At 44.7% G+C, this 25,320-nt stretch overlaps 2 protein-coding genes across 3 annotated transcripts in view; one reads left to right on the top strand and one right to left on the bottom strand.

Moving 5' to 3' along the window:
* Positions 1 to 25,320, bottom strand: part of DCX (doublecortin) — a 118,298-nt gene that overhangs the window by 84,453 nt on the left and 8,525 nt on the right. For both annotated transcript variants that reach the window (XM_056491489.1, XM_056491490.1), the window contains exon 3: positions 23,917 to 24,016. The gene's annotated coding sequence lies outside the window, so the exon portion shown is untranslated. The remainder of the gene's footprint in view (positions 1 to 23,916; positions 24,017 to 25,320) is intronic.
* On the top strand, positions 19,171 to 19,593 carry SERTM2 (serine rich and transmembrane domain containing 2). The gene has a single exon (XM_056491491.1). The coding sequence runs from the start codon at positions 19,258 to 19,260 to the stop codon at positions 19,531 to 19,533; it is 276 nt and encodes a 91-aa protein (XP_056347466.1). The 5' UTR covers positions 19,171 to 19,257; the 3' UTR covers positions 19,534 to 19,593.

Below are 25,320 nucleotides of genomic sequence, written 5' to 3'. Positions count from 1 at the left end.
TGGGAAGGAAGGACAGGAAATATTTGTGAGGCACCAATATTTGTGAATTCAGTGCCCAAAGGAGATGCCCTGTGCTCTCAGAGCTGCTTGGACCCTGCAGTGTCACCTCCCTGTGCCAGGCGACAGCGATGCCACCCTGTGGTGACACCGACCAGCAGGACAGGGGACATCCACCCCTGCCATCCCAGCAAGGACACGGGGTGACACCACCAGTGCTGGCAGCACATTTAAAAATGTGGGAAAAACCCCCCAAACTGCACAACACCAGCAGTCAGAAAGGAGGAGTGAGAGTGTGTGAGTGAAGGAGTGAAGCTGAGCCCAGGAAGAAGGGAGGGAGGGCAAATACTTCATTATTTGCTTTTATTTCTCACTGCCCTACTCTGACTTGATTTGTAATAAATTAATTTCCCCGAGATGAATCTGTTTTGCCCATGACAGTAATTGCTGAGTGATCTCCCTGGCCTTATCTCAACCTATGAGCCTTCATCACATCTTTCTCACCCTGTTCAGCTTCTCCCAAACCATTACTCAGGCCTGGCAGGATCAGAAGCAGAATATCCCTTGCTTAGGCAATATCAACTTATAAATTGAGTTATTTCCAAGGGAAAAAAAAAAAAACACAAAAAAAACCCAACTCCATAGATGGAGTTTTATCTGAAGCAATATTGCATTGAAACAGCTGTAATTCACCTTAGAATGGGGTCAGCCCAAGTGAAGACAATTGAATAAAACAAGTTAGAAGCACTTCACCCTTATTCCTGGTTTTGTAGTGTCCCCTTTGCTGCCTGGGCTGGCAGCAGTTTAAATGCAGTGCCAGCAGATGGCAATCCAAGAAGGGTTTGTGCTCCCAGCAGCTGTCACAGCCACAGGGACCAGCTGCTTTCCTGCCTCAGGGTCAGGCAGGCTCTGCAGCCAAACCTCTGAAGGAGCTCAGGGAACACCTGGATGGTTTAGACTCAAACCAACAACTCTGCACCAGAGACACCTTTGTGCTGTTCCCCAAAATACCCCTTTCAATAATGGGTATTTGGCTCATTCCACAGAATTCTTACCCATTTCTTTAGCCTTTAACCCATTCCATGGAATTCTTACCCATTTCCATAGCCTTTAACTCATTCCATGGAATTCTTACCCATTTCCATAGCCTTTAACTCATTCCATGGAATTCTTACCCATTTCCATAGCCTTTAACTCATTCCATGGAATTCTTACCCATTTCTATAGCCTTTAACCCATTCCATGGAATTCTTACCCATTTCTTTAGCCTTTAACTCATTCTATGGAATTCTTACCCATTTCAAGAGCATTTAACCCATTCCATGGAATTCTGGCTGGCTTCTCAGGGCTAGCACATGGGAGGTTCACCCCACTGCAGGTGGTCACTGATCCCTGTGGTTTAGCAGTGTCAGGGTGTCCCTCTTCACTGCCACCACTGAGGGCTGGGTGCAGGTGGTTTCCTTTGAGCAGTGCTGTCCAAAGCACAGGTTGAACTCACACACTCTGGCATTTCAGGCACCATAAATCCACATACACTCAGCCCATCTTATCAAGTCCCCATGCCCAGGAATTCATTTTGACCACCTCTAGAAGAGCTCCTACTTCATGCAGTGAATTGCAGTGATTTGCTGTTCATATTTCCCCCTCTTCCTCCAACAATCTGATTAGGGTGAAGAAACTTTTCAGTGTTGCTTTAAGCAGAGTCCTCCTGGGTTTTCAGAGGCTGTCAGGGAGCAGTTCTGATGCTCCCTGCTGTGCTGTGCTGCCTCTTTTGAAGGAGCAATTCTCACCCACAGCCACAGGATCAGGGTGCCCAGGGACACAGCAGAACCCCAAGGACTGAAGCTAGAGAGGAATTCAGACAAGACACAGCCCACGTGGTTTTCCATCATTTTTTGTCAATGGCTCAGATCTGTGCTGAGAAGAGCTCACCTCGAGGTGCCTGTCTTGTGATTGTGTTTTACCTGGCCTACATGAGAGATCTCTGCTCAGATTAGAGTCCAGCCTATTCTTAAACCTGTGCTTCTTCATTTACAACGTGGAGAATTTTGATCTGAAATTGAGAAGACTGCTCAGACTTCCCAGCACTTGAACAAACCCTAAACCCAAGCACATCTTCACAATGTGAATTTTCTTGGGAAGAGACAAACTATTGACTATCCTTCCACAGGGCAAAGTAACTACTATGGCAAACACATCTAGAAAGAGTTCTAGTGACCATTTGGAGTCATTAAAGGGGATATCAGTGATCTGCCTGGTGAGAGTTGAGATTACAGCAACATCCAGCTAATTAATGGACAGGAGGTCCCATCCACTGAACTACTGACTGAGCTGGTGCTTTTAATTAGACTTGGAGTTGCTGTGCTGCAGGGCTGCTTTCCAACCCCTCACCCAGGACACAGATTAGCAGTAGTTTTATGCTAATTTATGTTGGCTGAAAAGCTGGTGAATTTAGGAGACATTTCGATTTCAGGGAGGAACTACTTATTAATATTCATCTCAGCTGCTATAAATACATTTCTAATCCACTGCAGGATTTAGAAGGCTGTGGATGGCAGCTGTGTCACTGCACACATTGGATTGCTGCACAGCAGGGTCATGCTGGGTCAGGGGGTGTTGGAGCATAGCTGTGACAGGGTGGGTACAGCTCACAGCTGTGGGATGTGGTAGGTGGCATTTCTGTGTTTCTGCCACAGTGACAGGAGCTGGACAAGTCCCAGGATGAGCACACACAATCTCTTGGGCTTTTCCTAATTCTGGCTTCTCAAACTAATTTCAAGTTACTGAGGAGGTAGAGTTCAGCTTTATCTTGTGATTCTTCAGGGGCTCTTTGAGCCTCTCTTTTGCATAATAATTGTTCTGTCTGGCATTTCCCAAACATATTCATACATCCCTTTGCCCCAAAGGAATGGAGAGCTCAAACCCAAATTATACTTGCTAATATGAAGCAATCACTCATCACATTTTCAACTTTGCTACTCCCCACCTAAACTCCTCTCTCCAGTTTAGCCACAATCCAGCTGGACATGGGCAGAAATGGACATGGACATCCCAGAAAGTGGCACTGTTTTCTGGACTCTGCACATACATCCCCATGCACTGACCTTTCCCCATGTTTCCATTTACTTACCCCTCAATAAGAACTGGTTCCAGGATAATTTTTTTTTGCTGGGCCAGCCCATACTGGTTTCAGCCACAGCAGGAGGAAAGTGTTAATTGGTTTGGCTGCCCTATTGTAAAATCTCAGGTGCTGCAAAGTCTCCAGAGGGTACAATGGGATCCACAAGCAAAATCACAATATACAAGGCCTAAAGCCCTAAATCCACATTTCTAGACACTGAAACAAAGTGAGTAGAGCACTACCACTCCAAACAACCACCAGCAAGCCACTCAGAAGCTGGGAGAGGTTGCATCACACCACCTGGCAAAAGAGCTTTTGGTTCCTTTATGTTTGCCACACCAGCTGGAAAAAACCCACAAACCATGGGGTGGATAAAACCAAGAATAACCAGCCCTGAAGTGACAGTCAACAGCAGCTGCAAGGAGGAGAGGTGCTACTACACCTTTGTTAGAGAGCAGCCTGCTCCATGCCTCAGCCCTGGAGCAGATTCAGATGATGCTGAGCAAAGAGGATGAAGATGATGGTGAGCACATCCTTCAGGAGGGAAGCTGGCAGCAACTCCTACTGGTGTAAGCATTCCCTGGGGTGAGGAGTGTTGGATTTGTGTCTGGAATGAGGAGCCCCTGGCAGAAGCAGCAAGTGTCTCCATCTGGAGTGTGAGGTGGCCCCGTGCCAGCAGCACTCGGGTGCCAGGAGGGTTTGGAGCAGGGGTGACTCTGAGCACGGAGCTCTTGCTCAGCATGGAGAGAAGGGAGAGCAAGAGAAGGAGCAAAGTGAGGGAGAACTGCTCTTAAAGAGCCTGGGGTTGATGTTTCACTAAGAGCAAGCACAGTTGGAAACTGTAGGAAATATTATTTCCAGTCTGTTTGTTTGCATGAAGACAGGGAAAGGAGAGTTAAACCAAGAGGGGGGAAAAAATCCACTGAGGAAAGTTCTTAACTTCACTGCACTGAGTCAGGAAATCCCCCAGCAGTGAAAATACCAGATGTGAACAACAAAATGGCAGCAGGGACATCACAACACACCTGCAGAAACAAAGCTGAGCTCCCTTGCTGGGGGAGTCCAGGATCTGTAAAGCCCAGCACACAGACTCCTATAGGACTGCCTGGTGTCTTTGGCACAAGTCATCACAATCTTCCCTTTGCCTTTTTCTGATACTACAGCACAAAAAGCACTCAAGTGAAACCAGGCCTTTCCCACAGTCCAAAGCACTTTTTTCCTTTTCAGGTTAAAAATTCAGTACTGTGGTGGATTCAACCAAAGGTTGGACTTGATGATTGTGAAGGTCTTTTCCAGCTTCAATGATTCTTAAACATAGGTCTGACCATCCAGAGTACTTTTTCTAGTGCTTGCTGATACTGGTAAGGTGTGGTGGAGAATTTGTAACCCTTTAAAAGTATGTAAGCTTTGTAGTGCCCTGCTGTACAAAGTGTTTATTTCTCTCTTCAGTCATTATGGGCTCCTAAAGCCTAAGCCCATTGTGTTGCATGAAAATCTGAATAGAGAAGCCATGAAAGCTGGGTTTGCTTTGTTAGTGTGAGGATATCTACCAGCCTGTGGTACTCTCCTCTTCAAATCAAGGCTTCTAATGGATGCTTCCCCCATTTCTCCTTCCTGATTCCCTTGGGCTCCCTAAAGAAAATGTTCCACTGTTGAAGCCACACGTGAGGGTCATGCCTGCAGAGAGAGCCCATGCAGCAGTGCTGTGCTGCAGAGCTGGGCTCCCCTGTTCAGGAAGCATGGGACAACAAAACCTCCCCTGTAAATGATGGGCAAGATTTTTAGGTCAAACACAACAGTTTTGGCTTTTCCCCCAAATTAAAATGCACTCATTTGGGCTGATTCTAGGGGGAAATCATCAGATGATCAGGAGGCCAGCAGCTAACACTGATTTAGCCAGCCACAAACTAGAAGCTAGATCAGATCAAGGTTCATCTGGTTTTGTTAATCAGCTTCTGAAGCTGCTGTAAAATCTGAGCAGCAAGGCTGGGGCAGCAGCTCATCCTTGGGCTGTTTGCCAGCCCCAGGTGGGTGCTGGTTGCCTATGCTGTAAAATTTTGGCAGTGCTGATGCTGCAACAGGACCCTTTTATGCCAGATACAGCTTTTGAGGTCTTGATTTTCAGTTCCCCTTTCTTCTGGAGTCCCAGTGAACCTGAACAAGCAGTTCCTATCCCAGCTATTCCCTGCTTGGCTCTTGCTCTCCACCCCTCCCTCACTGCCATCCTCAGCCACTTCTGCCATTGCTTGCATCTTCTGGGTTTTAACTGGTTGCCCATTACTTATCAGACATATTAATTACAGAGAGGATTGCTTTTATCTCTGCAGTCCCAGAGAGGTTTGGGGGTTCGTGGTTAGAGAATGCAGTTTGATACCACCTGCCCTGGGGGAGGGATGGAGGGCCAAGGATCATCACACTCCTCTGATTCCTAATGGAAAAAACATTCAAGCTTCATCCATAGACAGCAAATACAGAAAGCATGTCCATGGGGTTTGTTTCAAGTAGAACCCTCCCTGCTGCATCCCTGTGGAGCAGCTGGACTGGGACACAATAGGAAAGTGTCTGCTGGCACTTACAGAGCAGCTCTTCCACAAAAAACTTTGTGCTCCCCAGGCCAAACCTGGATGCTGCTCTTCTTCTAAAAGGTATTTGTCAAGAAGTCTGTGTTCTCACCTGCTCTTCTTTTCCAAAATAGGCATTTATCAAAGCTTCATCCAGTTCTCTCAGAAATACACACTAAAGAAAAGGAAGCATAGCTGAGTGTTGGGAGAAAAAGAAATCAGAAATTAATCTCTCCTTCTCCTTTACATCAGTTGCATTGCCAGGACCTCTCCAATGAAAAGCACTTTTTCTATTTCCCTGTGCTGGGAAGAAAGCCATGCTTTGCTGGTATCAGCCATCTAATTAGGAAAGGGGTTGTGTGAATGAGCAGGTAGCTCAGGTGCAGATCTTTTGTGAGCAGAGCTAATTTCATTTGTGCAAAGAGAAATGTGGGGCTTAGGCTGAATTATCAAAGGAATTATACCAACAGATCATTTGACTTTGCAGTGATTTAATTATCAAAGATTTTGCAAATGAAGGGAGCGACCAGATGAGGGACAGAGCATTTCCTGAGGGAAATGTCAGCTTGCCAGCTGCATCCCTCACCTGGCCATGTCAGGACAAGGTTTTTAAGGGAAGGTGACATGGTGCAATCATTTGTGATGGAATTCTTCTGTACACCTGCACTCCCTTCAGCTGTAGCTCCTTCCAGCACACAAGCACATTCCCTGTGCAAGGAACTCACCACCTTTCTCAGATGAATTATCCCAAGCACCTCAGACACATCAACATTTCCTGTCAGGCTCATAAAACAAATCTTACCTCAGCTGGTAATGAACCTGATGTGCTGTGACAGCCACAAGCAGGGCAACAAAGAGAATCCTCACATGTCAGCAGATCTGAGCAGGACCTCAATCTCCCAGCACCAGAAAGAGCAGGATGTGTCTCCCAAAGTGACAGCCATGATTTCCTCACACAGGAACCTGTGAGTGCAGAGACTGATGTGCCAGGTTCTATTAGCACAGGATTCCTTTGAAAAGAGTTATTCTTTTGTGGAGCTTGTCTTGGATTCCTTTGAAAGGAGTTATTATTTTGTGGACCTTGTCTTACCATCAGGTTTGATATTGTGCTCTACTGGGACAAAGAGCAGGAAAGAATTGTCTTGTTTTCTTTTAAAAAGTGTTTTCCTGCCAACAGGAAATATTTGATGGGAGAAGGTAGCTTCTATACCACAGGTCATGCACTGCAAAGTGTCTGTGTATTTTACACAGCATGAAGGTACCTTGTGGAACTATAGGCACTGAAAATGAAATGTCTCAAAATGTGAAAGGGCAAGAGGCATTTTATGAATAAAAAAAGTAGTGGTACAAATCTTCCTTCTTCAAAGGAGTTCAGCTGGTTCAGGAAGGTTCAGAGATTTAAATTCCCTTTGGAGAACTTATATTTAAATCAGCAGACTTGATTACACTGCAGGGTGTTGTAAAGTTCTTCTGCAGTGACTGGACTTTACTGATCCCCAGTGGAATTTAAGCTGCACTCTCACCATTATCTGTATGATTAATTCAGCTGTTTCAGGCAGGGCACTCCTGCAGTCTGGTGGGACGTGGAAATTTCTGCAGAGTGCAGTGAAAATCTCACAGCTGATGGTTCTGAGTCTACTCCAAGTTCATGGCATTTCCTCCTTCTAAAGCAGTGGCCCTCAGAGATTTATTCTCTTACATTCTCATCCCATTTTAATGCATATATTTATTCCCAGGATAATCTTTGCTGACTGACCTCTGCTGAGAGCCCCAGAACATCACACACAGGCTCTACATGCTCCTGTTCCAGCTTAAGAAAGACACCAGCAGTTCTGCACATTATTCTGCACTTTCTACTCTTTCTCTGTATTATTTTGAGCCTATCATCAGAAGCAAAGCTGAAGCAGGAAGAAATGTGGATAATAAGTTGTATGTAGAAGCAGCTAATGTGCCTTGTCCTCCCTGTAGCACAGGACTGAAATCCTTGAAATGGGAACAGGGATTTTGCTGGCATTAGTGGGTAAGACAGAAAGCTCCTCTCCCTTCCAGAAGTGGAAATAGAGTATTTGAAAGCTTTACAGAGAACTAGCACTGAATAGACACTGAACAAACCTTCCTAAATATTGCCAGAGAAGGGCTGGATCCTTTACAACTCCAGTGGGAGTCTTGTGGAGAGGACCTGGCCCAGGGTGTTTAAATGATGTCCCTCAATCTGGGAACATGGAACTGCTGTTCAAATACCAACAGGGACAAAACCCATGTTCAGCAGCATCTACACCCTGTCTAGCCCCTCTTTCCTCTAAAATCATCACCCATTTCCTGCACCAGGTTAGAGTTTGGGGCTGATGCCCAGGCACTGGAGAAGTGTGGGGTTTTGGAAGCTGGGACTTGCTGCAAAGTCAGTTTGGAGCATGGATAAAACCTACTTCCAGTGAGAAAAACCTACTTCCAGTGAGAACTCAGTGAGAGCAAGGCAGAGCAAAAGGACCAAGTGGCCATGAGAACCATGTGCTGAATCTTTCTGGGTAGAGATCTCTGTCCAAATTGAAAACAAGTCCTCATCTATGAAAAGTGAGGTAACAAAGCAACATTTGTTGTTAATAGGCTAAAAATAAAAAGAGAGATAAGTCTTCTGTTCAAAAGGAAGGGTTGTTCAATAAGCTTTTTGTACAATGTTTTCACAGAACAGTTTCTTCCCAGACAACTTGATCCTGGAGACAGAAGGGAAATGTATTTTGTGGCACATAGGCTGGAAGGGGGACAAAAACTGGCTATTAATAACAGGGCACATCAGTTAAGCAGAATCACACAGGGATGTTTATTCTTTTCTTCACCAAAAATGAACAATAATTAAGTGGAACTGCCCAGTGAGTTTGTTCTGCTACTGACCCAGGGGCTGGGGAAGAGGGAGCTTGTGACTGCTATTAGACAAACAAAGGCATCAAATAGAAACATCCCTTGGCTTTTACTATAAATGTATAGGAATTGCTGCCACAGCTCAGACTGAGGGGCTGTCTGGGCTGACATCCTGTCTCCACTCTCACATGAAAACAACACAGAGTAAAAGTTGTTGTATAAAGATGCCCCATGTAAAACAAAATGGGAACTCAGACACTGTGCAGCTGTTATTCAAGTCTTCATCCTGCCTGCCCTCCTCTTCAGCACTCCCCAAGCACCAACTGGGCTCCCCATTAATCAGAAAGGATTTCACAACTGGTTTATGTGACTTAACTCTCTGCCCATTCCCTCAGTGCAGGAGAAAGTGGGATAACATTGCACAGGGCAACTCAAGGGCTCTGTGTCAGTAACTGGCAGATATTGAGGTACAAATGCTCTGGGGTGGAAATCAGAGCAGTGTTTAGGGAGCCATGGCAAGAGAGAGATCCCTGCTGCTGAGAAGGGATTAAATAGAAACACATGAATGGCTTTTGTATCAGTTGTAAGATTAATTTTTTTAAGCTTAAACTACAATAACTGGCAGCACCTCAGGATTTCTGTGCTGTGCTCTCCTGTACAGAACAGATGCATCCAAACAGAGGATTTCCTCAAACCTGCAGTCGAAATGGGTGGCAGAGCAGAGATGGCAGCGTTTGCATCTATCACTGTTTTTCACTTTTCTGCTGAGAAGATTTCAACCATGTTTCCTCCAGACAGGTTTAGAAAGAGTTCATCCAGTCCTGCATGGAAATGCTGATATCTGAAATGTTAAAGTGTGTGGGTGGGCAGAGCTCTCTCAGCTGCATATTCTGTAAATGAGAACTGAGAAAAGAGATTTTTCTTCCCTAAGACTGGAATTAAAACAAACAAACCCAGGAAACAAAAATTGGTGTAATGGGGTCATCACGAAATTGTTTTCCTTTCAGTATAAACAGTCATGATTATTATTTAATGATGGTAATTGAAGAACTGATCCCCCCCTCAATACAGGCAGAAGCCCATCTGTTAACTGTGAATCATGCAAATAATGTGGCATCAGAGGCTTCTGAGAAGGGTTTAACTGTTTTGCAGCTCACATTCCCCATGCTCCACCCACCCTGCACTCAGCTTTGTGGCCTGGCTGGGAGGATTTGGTCACAATCCAGGAATTATCTGTTCATATTTTGAAGATTTGCCTTGTGGGTCCCTTGGCAGCAGTGGGTTGGTCAATACCTGAGTCTACAAGCACTGGGCTCAGACCAAAATGTCATCCTGCTTAACAGGGAACTGCATGGGGAGTTAGGGCTGAATCTAACCCTAACTTAGGGATGGATCTGCTCAGGAATTACTGATCAATATTGTGGTCACAAGTGCTGCCTGGCAAGCTCAGGCGGTGCCTTTGTTTTAACATGTGTGAGCTGATCTGAGACCTTCCTCACATCACCTATGCTCTGAGATGCACCTTTCAGGGAATCCTACCTGAGCATTCACCCTGCAAGCTGTTCCTGCAGGCAGAAATCTGGGAGGAGCCCACAGCTGTCATTAGGATACTACTGGGAACCAAGAGAGCAGCCCTTTCTCAGACTGCTCAAGGACAAGAATTTATAACAATGATTAAACACCTGCTGGAGACCTGTTGTTTTGCAGAAAGCATGTTTTCAAAGAGGTGTTGTCTTCTTGGACCAATGAGCCTTTTCTATTCTGTTTTACACAAACTAGCCTATATATAAGTGTAGTGTTTATTTAAAAAAAGCTCTCTCTCTTTTTGCTTCTCCTTACACAAAGAACTATGTTCCATTATCCATTTTGCCACTCCTATAGCCAAAATGCAACACACAGGAGACCACAGCTCTGGATGGGCTGGGAGGGGTTTTGTGGTGACAACATGTCCAGTGTCTCAAGAGTGACCATGGACTGACATCAAGAACTGAGGGAAATGCTGTCCACAGCCAGAGCATGGAGCTGGCAGAGGAAAATGAGCTGGGAGTACAAAATACAATCCCAGGCTCCTTCCAGAATGCCCAGAGGAAAGCAGAGAGCACAAAACATGCAATTTTCACACATTTACACACCTCAGGTGTAGGTTTGATACTGAGGACCACACCAAGTGTCCCCTGGAGCATGCAGATGGAAAGGAGAAAATTCCAAGAGTGGCTCAACAAAGGCTGCGTTGTCCTCATGGATTATTTGTCCATCATGAAGAACCACAACTTCATGTCCTGGAGACCAGCCTAGGTGTACAGCAGGGCCCAGGTGTTGTGTTTGCTGTGCAGCCATCAGTCCTGAACCCTGCCCTGCTGAGCTCTGGTGCAAGCTGGGCTGGGAGGGTGTCTTGGGCTGCAACACAGGATGTGCCAGAAATGTGGATTCTGTCCCCATCTGCTGCAGCCGGGTGGGGCAGTGACCCTGATCTCCTGGCACACATTATCTGCTCATGGGCCATCTTTAAACCAGCTGGGCAATCATCTTTATCTTTCCCAGCCCATTTCATGGCCATTTAATCCCAGGGCATGACTGATAAAATTCCATCATCCCACTGGGAGATGCTCCAGCCAGGGGAGCAGCCAAGCCTTTCCTACCCAGATAAAAACTGACATTTTGGACACCAAGGGACCTTCTTTCCACTGGATTCCAGAGGAAAGCCAGACCTTTCCACATCATCCCTGCACCTTCAGAGGAAACTGCACCTTCTCCAGGAGCACTGCTCCAGCTGAACCACATCTGCCCCTGCAGGAGGATGCAGCCACCATTGAATGGGACTGTGCCAACACCCTGACTGACTGACGGGTGTCAGCTTGGATTCTGACTCTGGCAGGGTTTGGGATTGTTCTGTGTAATACTGCATTTCTATTTTAATTTTCCTAGTAAAGAACTGTTATTCCTAATTCCCATATCTTTGCCTGAGAGCCCCTTAATTTCAAAATTATAATAATAATTTGGAGGGAAGGGGTTTACATTCTCCATTTCAAAGAGAAGCTTCTGCCTTTATTGGCAGAATAATTGTCCTTCAAACCAGGACAGAGGGTGAAAAACCAGAGCCCATTTTCAGTGACTGAAGCACAGTGGCTCACTGTCATCTCTCAGGTTGTATCTTAGCAACTGGCCAGCCAAAACCAAAGGATCAGCACATCCCAAAGTTCCTCCAGACCTGCATGAAGCTCCTGGAATTTGTGCTGAGCTCCCTTAAAAATAGGCACTGCTGCAAGGACTATCCTACTTCAAGAGAAATGATAATATTCCAGACTATGGGCTGGAGAACACAGGATCTGTTTAAACTTCAATCCCTGCCTCATCTTGCAATTAATTTTTGCCCAAGGCCCAGGTGATCCATGTGGGAGCTTGATGCAGGGTGGCTGGCATGAACCTGTGTGTTGGGTCCTGGTGGAATCTGCTTCCCAAACAGCCCCAAAACAGCTCCAAAAGATGTTCACAGGACCCTGTTCAGTGCCAGCTGGCCCTACCTGAGCCAGCCCTCACTGACTCACCTCGAGCACTGCCCTTCTGCAAGTGTTGATGCCATTCTGGGGACATCAAATGCCTTCTCCACAAGCTCACTCACAAAAATGAAGCTCAGGGTTGTTCCAGACAGAATTCTCTGCAGAACAATATAGCCCTTCACTGATAACTGTAAATCAAATTAGAAATGTTCCTAAAAGTTAGCAGCAGCATCAGACAACACTGAATTTCTTCAGTCATCTGTGGGAGATGAAGTTTCTATAAATAAACTGAAGCATTGCCATGATGAAGTTCCAAACAAAGCCAAATTGTCAAAACAGCCCCAGAGCCTTTCAAAGCAACAAAACTCTTTCAGTCCAAACTCATGAGCATTTTCAGACACAGTGTGCTGGACAAAAGGAGGTTGTGTGGGAATGCACAGAGGGGAAGGTGCTGGATGGAGCAGGGGACACATGACCACTGCATTTGTGTAGCACTTTGGGGGGAAGGGACCAATAATTTTCCCTGTTTTCATGAAAAAGAAATGAGACAGAGAGAAGTCACAGCATTTGGCTGGAGCCTAATACAAGCCTGTGACAACTGTCTTTGCTTCCAAGGTTGCCACCCCTTGGACTGTGGGGTTTCTCCCCCAAAGCTGGTGGGAGCTGGACCCATTTCACATGAACCTGAATATTTATCATATTTTAAATTCCATCCATTAGAGACCCCTGATTCAAAAGCTGCCAAAACATTTGCTTTTACATGATCTACAAGCCTGTTTGTAGTACAGATCAAAACATATTAAACAGATTTACAATAGATCCCAGTCTGCCAAGACAAACAGCTTCCCCTTGCTTCAGCATCTCTCCATTCACTGCAGCTGCACTGCAAGGAATTTTTAAAGACCCAAAATATGCATTTACTGTGTTCATAGGATTCATGAGTTAGGGTAGCACAAGAATCCCTATAGGAACACACAGATTATACCCACTAACAATCATTCAGAAATCTTGTTTTCTTCTTAAATCCAAATTTCACTCTAAGATGGGTGGGGATCATTATGAGCAAGATGTTTAAAATGGCCTGATTAAAAACTTGAGACACAGACTAAATAGTGCAAAGGAAAGAGTCCAACAAACTCCCTGGGGTTTTGCCCCCAAATACCCAAAGACTGTTTAAAAAAATACATTCACTGGGGTCTTATCTCTGAGACATACTCCCTCTGAGTATCTCCAAGGGAATGAATTTGTACACCTTCATTTTATGTAACACAAATTTGTCACTGATTGTCCCAAAAATTTACATACTTCTCAACAATTCGGGAATTCAGCAATCATTCAGCCAAGCATTCATCAGCCTCAGCTGGTATAAATTGTGGCAGTGTTTAAAATTCATCTGTCATTATTATACCCTGCTACAAAGCAAACAAGAAATCCAAGTGCACCCACCCAGCAAGCAGCAGTTTGGTCCTACAAAAGGGAGAGATAATTTACTGCAAAATTAACAAAGGAGAAAAAAGCTGAGCAGAGAAGCTGGATGGCATGGACAGGGAGAGAGCCTTTCCTTTCAGCACTGCTCATTAGCATTATACAGCAAACAAAGATGCAAGGTTTCAACATATCTGTCTCTTCTGGGTCTCATAAATTCAACCAGCAACATAATTCCTCCTTAAACAGAGCTCTCACTTGTTTCTTCTTAAATAAAGGATGTGCACCAAGGGTCTGGAGGTGCTGTCAGGTGGTTTGTTGGTAAAGCAGCAATTGTAGCAATTGCAGGAGAAAATACACAGTCTTCCTTCTGCTTTATCACTGTACTTTCATTGCTATGTGCCTAGCAGAGAATGGTGGCATAGACTGCAATATTGGGGACAGCACTTGATATTGCAACAAAAGAAATATGAAATAAAATCAGCAGTCAAAGCTACTTCTTATGTCCTGCTTTACAGAGAGTTCATCCCTGCACAGAAGCATGGAGGAATTGGGGTTTCTTTTAAGGAACTATGTTTTATTTATCTACAGAGTGCTGCATTGTAATAATACACTGTGCTTGTGAACTCCAGAGACTGAAGAGCCTTTAGAGAGATGGATTTATAATGCATCCCAGGAGGATGAAAGAGCTGTGCAGCTCTGGCTTTCATTACCCTTTGGCCCTTCTGCTCAGGCTGTGGCCATGGGGAACCAGAGAGGGAAAGCTATTCTAGGAGACAGTTTGGAAATTAAATGTCCCTATTTTGTCACACAGAAAACTGCAGAGAGAGAGAATTAACTCATCTTTCCCAAACCCCTGTGTGGGACCTACTTTTCAGAAGGGAGGATTCCAGTGCCCCAAATACAGGCCATGAAAGAATCTGGGAACTCCCACAAGCCCAGAGGTCAGTGTTCACCCCACAAAGGTGATTCCAGCCCTTGCTGGGGCACAGGAACACAGGCACATGAAATCCAGCTGCACACAGCTGCACAAGCTCCTCCATCTCATGTGCTGGTCACCTCCTCTGCTGGTGGCACCTTGGGGACAGCTGCAAGCATCCCAAACTGACATCTGTCACATTTCCCCACTCTGTCAGCCTGGGAGGGTGAAGAAATGCAGCTCAAAAGGTGTGGCAATCAGAGGGATCCACTGGTTTGGGTTCTCACCCAACCCTGGCTCCCTCTGCCTCATTTCTGTGGCATCTTGTCTGTAAACTTGTGCTCGTAAATTGACAAAAATAATTTTGTGCCCACAACACTGCAGAGCTGGGGTTATCTTATTCTTGCAGTTTTAAATGACTCAGGGGAGGCAGGACCTGTAAATTCAACACAGCTTTTCCCAAAGCACCAAACAGAGGCACAGGGAGAAAAATTCACTAGAAGCTCCATCAACAAAGAGAAATGCTTGGGATTATCCTGAGGGTCTCAGCTGAAAGGTGGCATTGTCCATGCCCCTGACAGGAGCCCAGGAGGGAGGGTAACAACAAAAAACAAACCAAACAAACAAACAAACAAAAAAAACAAAAACAAAACACCCAAAAAACCCCCCAAAAACCCTCCAAAAAAACAAAAACAAAAAAAAACCAAAAAAAAAAAAAACAAAAACAAAAACAAAAAAAAGAAAAAACAACAACAACAACAACAAAAACCACCAAAAACCAAAACAAAACAAAAAAAAAAACCTACACAAAACCCCAAACCTTTGCACCCCCAGAAAACGAGAGGAACTGCTAAGCTGTATTTGTTTCACAGCCCTCCAGGCTCATCTCACTCCTCTATCAGCAGGCAGGAAAGAGTTAAACCGAGCCTCGCACAAACTTTGCAGTGAGCTGAGCTCAGAGCCTGCCTCCCTTGCCTGTGAGCTCGGCTCATCCCCTCCCGTTACCTCGCTGCCGGGGAGGGTCTGCCCGCCTCATCCATCCCAGCTCCTCGCCCCTGGTCCTGCTCCCTGCCAAAGCACCCGGGTGATGCTGCTCTGGTGACATCCCAGCACCGGGAGATCAGCAGCACAGCAGGAAAAGTGCACTTGGCTGAAAGGATGCTGTCCTGACTCCAGGGATGAGCCAGAGAATCCAGCACCTGGAGGAGATGTTCCAGGGAATCAGCAGCGAGCAGGGACTGCTGCCTCATCCCAACACTGCTGCCTGCTCTGAAAGGTAACTGGGCTTTATTCTCTTTATTCTCTCCCAATGCACCACCACGGCCAGCACTCTCACACATGTGCAGCATGAGAACAGAATATCCTCTGTGCCACCAGAAGAGGAGACACCATCACCCCCTGCCTCTCTTCCACCCCTCACACCCTGGATCTGTGGCAGAAAATGCAAGCCATGAATGGAATTGATAATTGATAACTGATGGTTTTGACGTTTTCTTTGCCTTTATTCAGTGCTGATATTTTTCTGTAAAGGTGACCTAGACAGAACACACCTGGTGCTGTGTGTTCAGCCCCAAACCATCCTGTACTTGCCAGCCAGGTGGGTGCACTTGAAGAAGCTACACAAATAATTGTTCTATTTTGTCCCACATACATGTGTGTAAGAGCCAGAGTGGGAGGAGAGGCACAGGGGAACTCAGGAAAGTTGCCTGCACTTTCAGAGATGCTGTGCTGGCAAGTGGTGCTCACACTGAATGTGGGAGTAGAAAGAAGCAGGTGGGCAAGACAAAAACATTTACTGCAGCTGCAGCATCAGTTTGTACTGCCTGTGTGCACTGTTTGGGGGAGAAATCTTTCTTTCTACTCCCCTGTGACCTCCAAATGTGCAGAGAGGAGCAATGCAGGCTTCATAAATACTCCCCAGACCTAAAGCTCCCCACACCCTGAGAGCTGCAGTGGGAGGCTGGTAATGTCAGTGCCCATGAAGTTTTGGATGATGAATTTTCTGGCTTGGTGACACACTCTGGGAAAAAATCCCTCTCCTGTTGTGTGTGAAGGCTTCTATTTTCATTACAGATTTTTATTAAATGAAATGTGTTGGGTTTGGGTTTGGTTTTTTTAAATCCCTGATTAAAAAAAGCCACAAATTGATAAAAAAATCCCAAGCGTCTGCTTGGAATCAATCTGCACCCACTGAGCACCAGTGATCACTCAGAAATGGAGCATTGTTGAGCCAGAGAGTGACTAAATCTTGGAAACTGAGATCACAGGGAACATTCCTATGTCCATGAGGCTCCTCATGGTAACCAGTGAGGTTCTGCCTCCTCTAATCCCAGTCACACACAGTTACAGTCTGACCTGTTTTACACACAGAGTTATTGTGCACCACCTATTTTCACATCATGTTGGTCTCTACAGTCATTCAGCTTCTATTCCTTAAAGAAGAGTGTACAAAATCTAAATCTACTGGCATCCAAAGAGATGTGCTCAATGGGGTAATTGGTAGATTGAAAAGCAAAAATCCTTGGGGTTGCCTGGAGCTACTGAATTATTTCTGGCTAATTTCTGGAGAAGATGCAGTTAATGCTGCAGCTCTCAATAGTCTTAATAGTTCATTACTTCTGACAAATCTATAGTTGAGCCTAAAAAAACCCCCAAACATTGCCAGCTCCCCATTGCTAATACTTCTTACTATTAATCTGCTCCCTTTATCAATAAATACCCAGCTGAGCTTTACTAATTCAACATCTTGGCTCATAGCTAATTATTGAACTTCAGACTAATGTCCTTAGCATTCTGCAGTCTAATTTTATGAAGGATATAAAGCCATTAGGCTCTCTGCTCGTTAAGGAGAGAAACCAGCTCTGGCTTTTTCTCTCAGCAACAGAGCAGATGGGATGGGCAAAGACATTGCTCTGTACTTTAACTCACACAAGTGTCAGATTCCAGACTGGTTGCACTTCATTATCAGCAGAGAAATCATATTGTAAGAGCAGAATTTAATACAGTTACCCTCACACCCTCCATTTCCCACCTGCTGTGTAACATAAGAATATTTTTCACGGGGGAAGAATTTCCATTTATAGATTCCAAGTGTGAAAATCAGTTATTGCCCTACAACTGAGAGCAAAAGAGCCCTGGCTGCCCTGCCCATACTTCTGCATCAGCACCAAACTGTCTGCCACAATACCTGGCTGCAGAGGGGTTGGGTCAGTCCCTGGAAAAACACTGAGCTTGGCCACAGCCTCCTACACAGAGCACAGCTCAGAGTCCCCTGCCCACACAGGGACTGCACAATTCAAATCCCCAGGTCATTTTTTCAATCAGCAATTTGGGCCAGTTTATTACTGAGCAGGATTTGCTCCAACACTGGATAGCTGCTATCTCAAATGCTTTGGTACTGAAGAAGGAGCTGGAAGGCAAAGTGTATCCAAGCCCCCATGTCCCTTCTCCAAAAACTCAGCACATCAGATGTTTGCTCATCACATGAGCCAAAGCAGCTTGTAGTAAGAGTTGGAGTGCCTTGAAAGCCAAAATGTCTTGCAGCAATATGTCATTTAGGTGAAATGTCACATGTCAGAGCTTTTATCATATTGACCTAGTGTTTCATTTATTCTGATTATCACAGCATATTACCATGTTAATATTACTCTGTTTGCATCTCCTGTAGGTTTATAGGCAGTGGATATTATAATTGATTGCATCAGTTTGTTCAGTGTGCTTTCATTTTTGTTTCAGCTAAAACCAAAATTCTGGTCTTATCAGAGCAGAACATGATGCTTTGAAATGCACCATTTACAGTGAAATTTCAGCATTTTCATCTTCTGTTTCCAGCTGGAACAACTGAAACTGCTAAAACATTGAGATTCCCCCAATTTCTAGTAAGTTCTGCTGCCAGGAGATGAGGGAAGTGTCACATCCTGCAGCAGAGTGGCTCCAGGGGGACAGGTAGGGCTCTGCACAGCTGCCAGGTACATCCAGCCTCAGGAAAAGAGGGTGCAAATATACAATAAATGAGACATGTGGTGAAAAACACTGGTTGGATCCATATCTCCCCTTTCCTCTCTGACATCTGATTCCACAGCCTGTGGGGCCTTCTTGTACCTTTAAGTAAGGAGTTACCAGAGAGGATATTATAATTAGATGTGCATGGTGTTTTTCTAAAGTTAAATACCCAGTGCTTCTCCTCATCTCAAAGTGTCTCACAGGAGCATGACAGAGGTTCTCTGATCTATTTTCTCTAAAGATACCACATCCAGCCTGGGCTGTTTTGGTACCTGGTGTCATCTCTCTCTCTCTCACTTTTTTCCCTTTAGAAAGTCAACTTTTTGACCGTTCCTAATGAGAAACTCTCAACTCCATACTCCTTAAGCCCTGAATTAGGAGAGAAGAGATCCCTCAGACGTTTGGCAAAGCAGAAAGCAACCTTCCCCAGCTCACCCAAGGATAAACCACCTGCTGTGGGAGAGAGAAGCTGGCAGAAAGCTGATTGCTCACTCTGAAAAACAACACTTGCAAAGACCAAAGCTCTGCAAACCTTCACAGCTCAGCTTGAGGGAAGGACCAAAGCTTTTCACCACCCAAAGGAGGTGACCTACCAAAAGGAGGCCCAGAGTATTTTTAGGATGGAATAAAAGCCAGAAGGAAGTGTAAAGCACAAGTGTGATGCTCGTTGTCATTATGACAGCAACGTGCAAAGTGGTTTGCAAAGGCTCATCCCGCCCAGTGTGAGCAGCAGCCTTGATACCAAGAGGATGCAGCACCTCACGCTGAAGCCATCATGCCATCTGTGCTAAGCTTCCTCTTCTGACCTCCTCTGTGAGTCTGGTGAGACAGGAGATCTGAAGACAAATTGGGAAAATGGACCAAAGCTGACAGAGAGCAATGACTGAGATTTATTTCAAGTTCCGTGGAAACCTGACTGGCCGCGTCCACCTCCCGACTCTGGCTACAGAAGTAGACACAGCAGCAGACAAATATTCTGGCCTCTATGTGTATGTGGGACTGTTCCTAACCCTCCTGGCCCTGCTCCTGATCCTGCTTTTCTCCATGCTCCTGCGCCTGAAGCACGTGGTGTCCCCCATCACCTCCCCAGAGGGCACCGAGAACGCGCAGCAGTTCACGGACGTGGAGATGCACAGCAGGATCCCCAGCACGTAGGGAGCCCACAGAAAACAGGGAAAGGTGTTTTAGTGCTTGGAAAAGGTGTTTCATTCAGCAAAAGCTGGTGGAAAGATGCTCTGGCTGCCTGTTGAGCACCACAACCCTCAGCAGCATCTGGAGAGTGTCACTGGCTGTTGGCACCACGGGCAGCAAGTGTGCAGCAGCCTCCCTAAAATCAACATTTCAGAAACTTGCTGCTGTCAGGGAAGGCTCACACCCCTCTAAAAACCTAAAAAACACATTAATGACAGCCAAAAACCCCAGAGAAACATAGCAGAATGTGTCCTGTAGCCTGTTTGCTGATTTATCTCTCTGAATCAAAAAAGTAAGTGCTGAAAGTGGGAAGAGTCCACGGGCACACACAGAAATTGTCAGTGGCTCAAAGATTTTCAGGCATTTCCCCCATTCAAGAAGGAATGCATTAAATTGTTCTCCTTTTTCACTTAAACAGCAATTAAACAATGGGGTTTCACAAATACAGGAAAGTTTCATCACCACTTCTTTCTGACTTTAGAGCACATTTAGTGAATAGTTGCACACCAGGTATCAAAAAGGGTCAGAACTTAAAAGAGGAAAGAGAATAAAGCCAACATTTAAGCAAGGTTTAAAATAAAAAGAAGCAGCAGCAGCAGGGAATGAGATACAAAACTTAATGGACATTCTACCTCTTCCTTAGTCCTCCTTACATTAACTGAGCTGAATACAAACATTTTATGGCTTTTAGGCTCCCCAGTATCACTCAGTAATTAAAATGCATTTTAAGTTTTGAGAGCCCAATTGACATTGCTCTCCTAAGAGACTCAAGTTCATAATAACATGTTCTCTCATATCCATATTGGGTTTTCTTCCTCCAAAGACAGATGAGTTCTTCCAAAGTTTTTTTCATTTGTTTTCTTCCAAAGAAAGCTGAGGAAATGCCCAGGCCTGGCACTGCAATAAGGAATGGGAACAGCTTTGGACACAGACTAAAAGGGAAGATGCAGATGGAAAATAAACTCAGTGAGCACTGAAAGATATGATTGGATTCAAATATCCTGATGGAATTGCTTGGGGGAAAGAAATGTTTATTTGAATTTATGGAACAACAATCTGACCCAGCCCTGTGAGTGATGTACAGAGGTAGGCTTTGGAAAAGATGGAACCAAACATGGCAAATCACTCCTGGGAGAGTCACTGCCCCTCACAGAAAAACCTTCAGTGAATTGTTTCAGCCACATCTCTAAAGGGCAGGTATTTTACACAGCTTATCCACTTTATTACAGTCTAACTCTAGTTCAGCAATAAAATCCCCTGGATGTACATACACTCTTATTTGCCAATTCTCCTCTCTCTAAGGGCTTGGAAAGTGTAAAGCCCTAACACAAACCAGTGTAAAATTAGAGAAGACACTGTCACATGGATCTGTGATAGTAGCATGAAATTTTTCTTCAAATGCTCTGTGTACAGCAGGTTTTTTGGTTACCTTTAAAGGCCTGGGTGAGCTGTTTGGAATGGGAATATCTGGGCTTTTACAGGCAGTTGGAAGGGGGGAAGCAGAATGACAAGTAACATCCCCACTGGATGCACTGGATCCATGAGCAGGACTAGTGCTATTTTTCATAGATGTATTGAGTACAAAACCATTTAAATATTGCTTTCTTCTACTGAATAATTCATTTTTACTTCATTAACCCTGACATCTGTGAAGCACAGAATGGTTTGGGTTAGAAAGGACCTTAAACCCTCTTGTTCCACCTCCTGCCAAGGGCAGGGGCACCTTCCACTATCCCAGGTTGCTCCAAGCCCCTTCCAACCTGACAGTGAACCAGAGCAGGGATTATGTGAGGGAATACAGCAAAAAAAAATCACTCTCAGCAGTCTGTCCATGCCATGCTTGGCTGTGTTTTCCTGGAAAAATGGCAGGATGCAGGTAATCCTCTGTGGGGACAGCACCAGGCAGGATGGTGGCTCCACACCACCTCTGAAGATTGGCTCCTGGACTGCCAGTACTGCACAAGAGCCAGAATTGTGTGTGATGATCAGAATATTAATCCAACTAAGACAGATGGCTACTGAGTTAGTCAATGGCATTTAAAATTAACAAAAATCTATGCTGCTCAAATTGGTTTGGTGTGTGTCATTCATTGAGCCATCATGAGGCAGCCTGGCCCAGGCTCAGCATCTGACTTACCCTGACAAACTTCTCCATTCTAAAGCTATGACCTACCTAGACCAGAAATGTTCTAAAATACCAAATCAGCAACTAAACCACATTAGCTTCCCAGCACAACTATCTGCAGAAAAGCTTTGTACCCAAGAGTCTGCAGGACAGACTCAGCTTTTATTGACAGGCTTTTATTGACATAAAATATCAGACCTACTGATGGAAAATGACAGTATCAAATTCTGAGTGCTCTGATCTCAGCCAAAATGGCCCCTGAGATACAGGACAGGATTGAGCTTCTTTCCATCACATTAGGGAATGTTAATCCAGAAGAGTCTCACAACACTTTAAAACTTATTCAGTAACTATCCTCTAAATAAATGAGTAATCTCTTTATATTTCAGATGGTATCTTTGGGCAGACTGGGTATTTTTAAATAGTATTCTTATGGAAGGCAGCCCTATCTTCTCACACAAAATGACAAGTTTTCCTTTCTAAAGCTTCATTTCACATCAAGTCTCTGTCCCACTTGACACATCCACACTCCAGTGGCACTCAGGGTGCCTCATTGGTCTGTACAATGCCAGGATATTTTAAACCCTTTCCCACTGAGAAATAGGAGAATGCCTTTCCCTTCTTTTCATTATCATTTGCAGTGTCCCAGACCTGAGGGATGTGTCTGGGAAAAGACTGTTGGGATGTGTTTGGTGGGTGGTCTCTAGTGAGTTTGCCATTCTTGGCTTTAAGTTGGAACTTTTGCACAGTTTTGCTGCATCTTGGAGCACTGCAGGTCTCACAGCCATACCCTTCCCCTCCTGCAGGCTGTTCCCTTCCCACTTGTCCATCTGCTATAGAAAATGGGGGTTTTTACAAAAATAAAGAGGCACAGTGCTACCAATGGTGTCACTGACTGCTCTGTACATTCCCACCCATGGATCTGAAGGACCAGCTCACAAACAGGCTCAGGTGGTGCCACTATTCCAAACCTAGTGCTGGCCACAAGGAGTGTCCTGGCAAGAAAACCCTCTACCAGTCTTATTTGAACCAGCAGAGTTTGCCCCCATCCTTACTCCCATCAGACACTGGAAACAAATGGAGTATGGAGTAAATTCCTCACCTCCTCCATGCCCTGCCTGCAGGGAATACAGCCACCTCTTGTTCTGAAGGAACAGAAAACACCCAAGCATCACCACCCCTGGTGGGACTGTGAGGCCAGAGAGAGCCTCCTATCATCAAAAAACTACCAGTGCTCCCAAATCTCCCAGGGCTCTCAGTCTGGGAGCTGACAGGAGTACCATACAGGATTAGTCCTTGAGCAATCTCATCCATCCACAAACAGGAATTTTCTGTATTAACAGACCCTTAAGTATCCAGCAGAAAGGGTTGATGTGTAGAATATGTTCCTTCTCTATGTCAGAATAAACAGAAATATTTTCATATCCTCTCAGGGCTGCAGAGAAAAATTTGATTTTGCAAACAACATAAGTCAGCAGAGGATTAGCCCTGATCCTTGATCCTTCCCAAAGGACCTTTCTCGATTTTACTTGAAAAAGAAATAAAAAATGTTCAAAACCCAAAAATTATGTGAAGTTATCCATCCATTTAACTGAGAGCATTAATGAAAACTTAGATGTGTGACTTGTCCTAACCAGGAATTTACATATCCTTACCCTGCAGTCAGTGCTGAGGTAACTGCTTGTGAGAGAAGTGCAGAGAGCTCCAGCTTTAAGCAGGTTGGAGAGCAGGAGACAAGCAGACAATTCCTCTGCTGACACAAATCTCCTGCTGTGCTACAAGTGAGGTAAAATCATGGATGGTTGTACTTTTTTTCAAAGATACATTTTTGTGTGCCTACATTCTGCTTAATTCTGGAAAGGAAAGGAAGCCTGTTCACAGTTTATTCATGTGCCCTGCAAAAAGTGGGCAGTTGTACAATGGCATTCATGATTAAAAATTCAGATGCAGATATATCTGGAAAGGGGAAATCCCAAACAGTATTTTGTTGGTACATGAGCTGTAGACTCAAATGTTGACATTTTGGTGGCAAAATAAAGCAAGAGATGGTGAAGTCTGCTGGATCTTTGCAATGGGCTCAAAAAAAGACTGCACAGAATGTTAAGGAAAAAATACTTGTGGGTTGGGGAAGGTATTTTCAGTTATGGTTCCTGACACAGATTTCACATTTGTTCACAAAAAGGAACTGCATGTTATGCATCCCATCTCATAAAAAACCTTACCCCATAAAGTCCTCTCAGATCTTCACTTTCCTCAGGCTTTTCCAGAAGGTTGTGAAGTTCCAGAAAGAATGAGAGCAGTCTTCAAATCCTGGTGTTCATTCTGTGGGCACAGATACAAAATAAAGCTAAAACCCCACAATGATAATTTGGTTTCTTGTACATTTGCTCTCCAGAATGTGATATATGAACATTTCCTCCTCAGTCCTTTAATTATAAATAAATAAAGTATCATCTAAGATGACTGATGTTAAGAGTGAAAAAAATAAACTGGATTTGAATTTTGATGGATTGGATTTGTCAAAGGTACTTAGAATGTTTTCAGCTGAAGGCAAAAAGAATTTGTCCAGCTGTAATCAAAGCTAAGTTGTGAAAGCAGATCTGGCTGCAAGAGGGAAAGGTCTGTGCAATTCATATGTAATTAATAAATAACCCCCTCTTTATACTCCCACCTGCATTTCATGGCTATGTAAACTTGTCAAACAAATGATGAATAATTCAAAGACCTTCTCCTCCCTCCCTTCTCCTCTAGATTTATTAACCCATTTTCAAAGTATAATTTGATCAAGCTAATAGCCACAGACTTCCTAAGCTGACTCTCTCTGCATTAATTCTCTCTGCATGGCCATAGTCCTACTCTCACAGTACCATTTAATACAAATCAATTATGAGACAACAAAAGGCACCTGAAAGCCAAATGAGAGCTCAGCAACATTTTTTGATGCTTGAAATCTGTTCTTCTCTGTAAGCAAGGAATTTATCTTTCTTAAGCTGGGCTGTTCTCCTGAAGCCTGTTCCACATCCCCAAACACTGGCACCACAATAGCTACTGGAAGAAGTTCACTTATGTAGTTTTATGAAAAAATAACAACAAAAAAAAATTAACAGCAGCAACAATAACAACAAAAAAACCCCAACAATGCTGAAGGATCAAGTAGGACCCCTCTGGGATATTTCTGTGTGCCCCCATGTGTGAGCAAACAGGCAGAGAAGCTTTTCCTTACAATGCAGGGGAGATCTGGAAGCAAACTGGCCCTGGGCTACCCTTTGAACTGTGTGGGGAAGCAAGTGCTGCCCTGGGGAACTCTTTACAGGACAACACAGAGCCATGAGCTGGGTTTGAGTGCAGCACAGGCTTTGGCATCCTCCAGCTTCCCATTCTTCCCATATCAGAATTCTGTCTGTGGCCCAGAACTCCCAGGTGGGTTTTTCCAGCTGACTCCTCATGCCTTAGCAATCCCAATTCAAACTAATCCATGCTCCCAGCAGTTAACATGCAGCACTTTTTGTAATGTTACTCCCTAATCTTTAGGGGATAGGGACCTGTCCAAGTTGCTGTGGCATGACCAGCACATAAAGCCCCAGGAACTCAGATCTGGGCTGGGTTGAGGTTGCTGCAGTGAACTC

Source organism: Oenanthe melanoleuca, chromosome 4A (assembly GCF_029582105.1).
Source record: "Oenanthe melanoleuca isolate GR-GAL-2019-014 chromosome 4A, OMel1.0, whole genome shotgun sequence".
Classification (NCBI taxonomy): Eukaryota; Metazoa; Chordata; class Aves; order Passeriformes; family Muscicapidae; genus Oenanthe; species Oenanthe melanoleuca.
Note: the sequence above shows the minus strand (reverse complement) of the source record. Positions and strands in the feature narration are given on the sequence as shown.

What these genes read in the sequence shown, in the direction of transcription:
- SERTM2 (XM_056491491.1), top strand. Translation starts at nt 19,258, where the DNA reads ATGACTGAGATTTATTTCAAGTTCCGTGGAAACCTGACTGGCCGCGTC.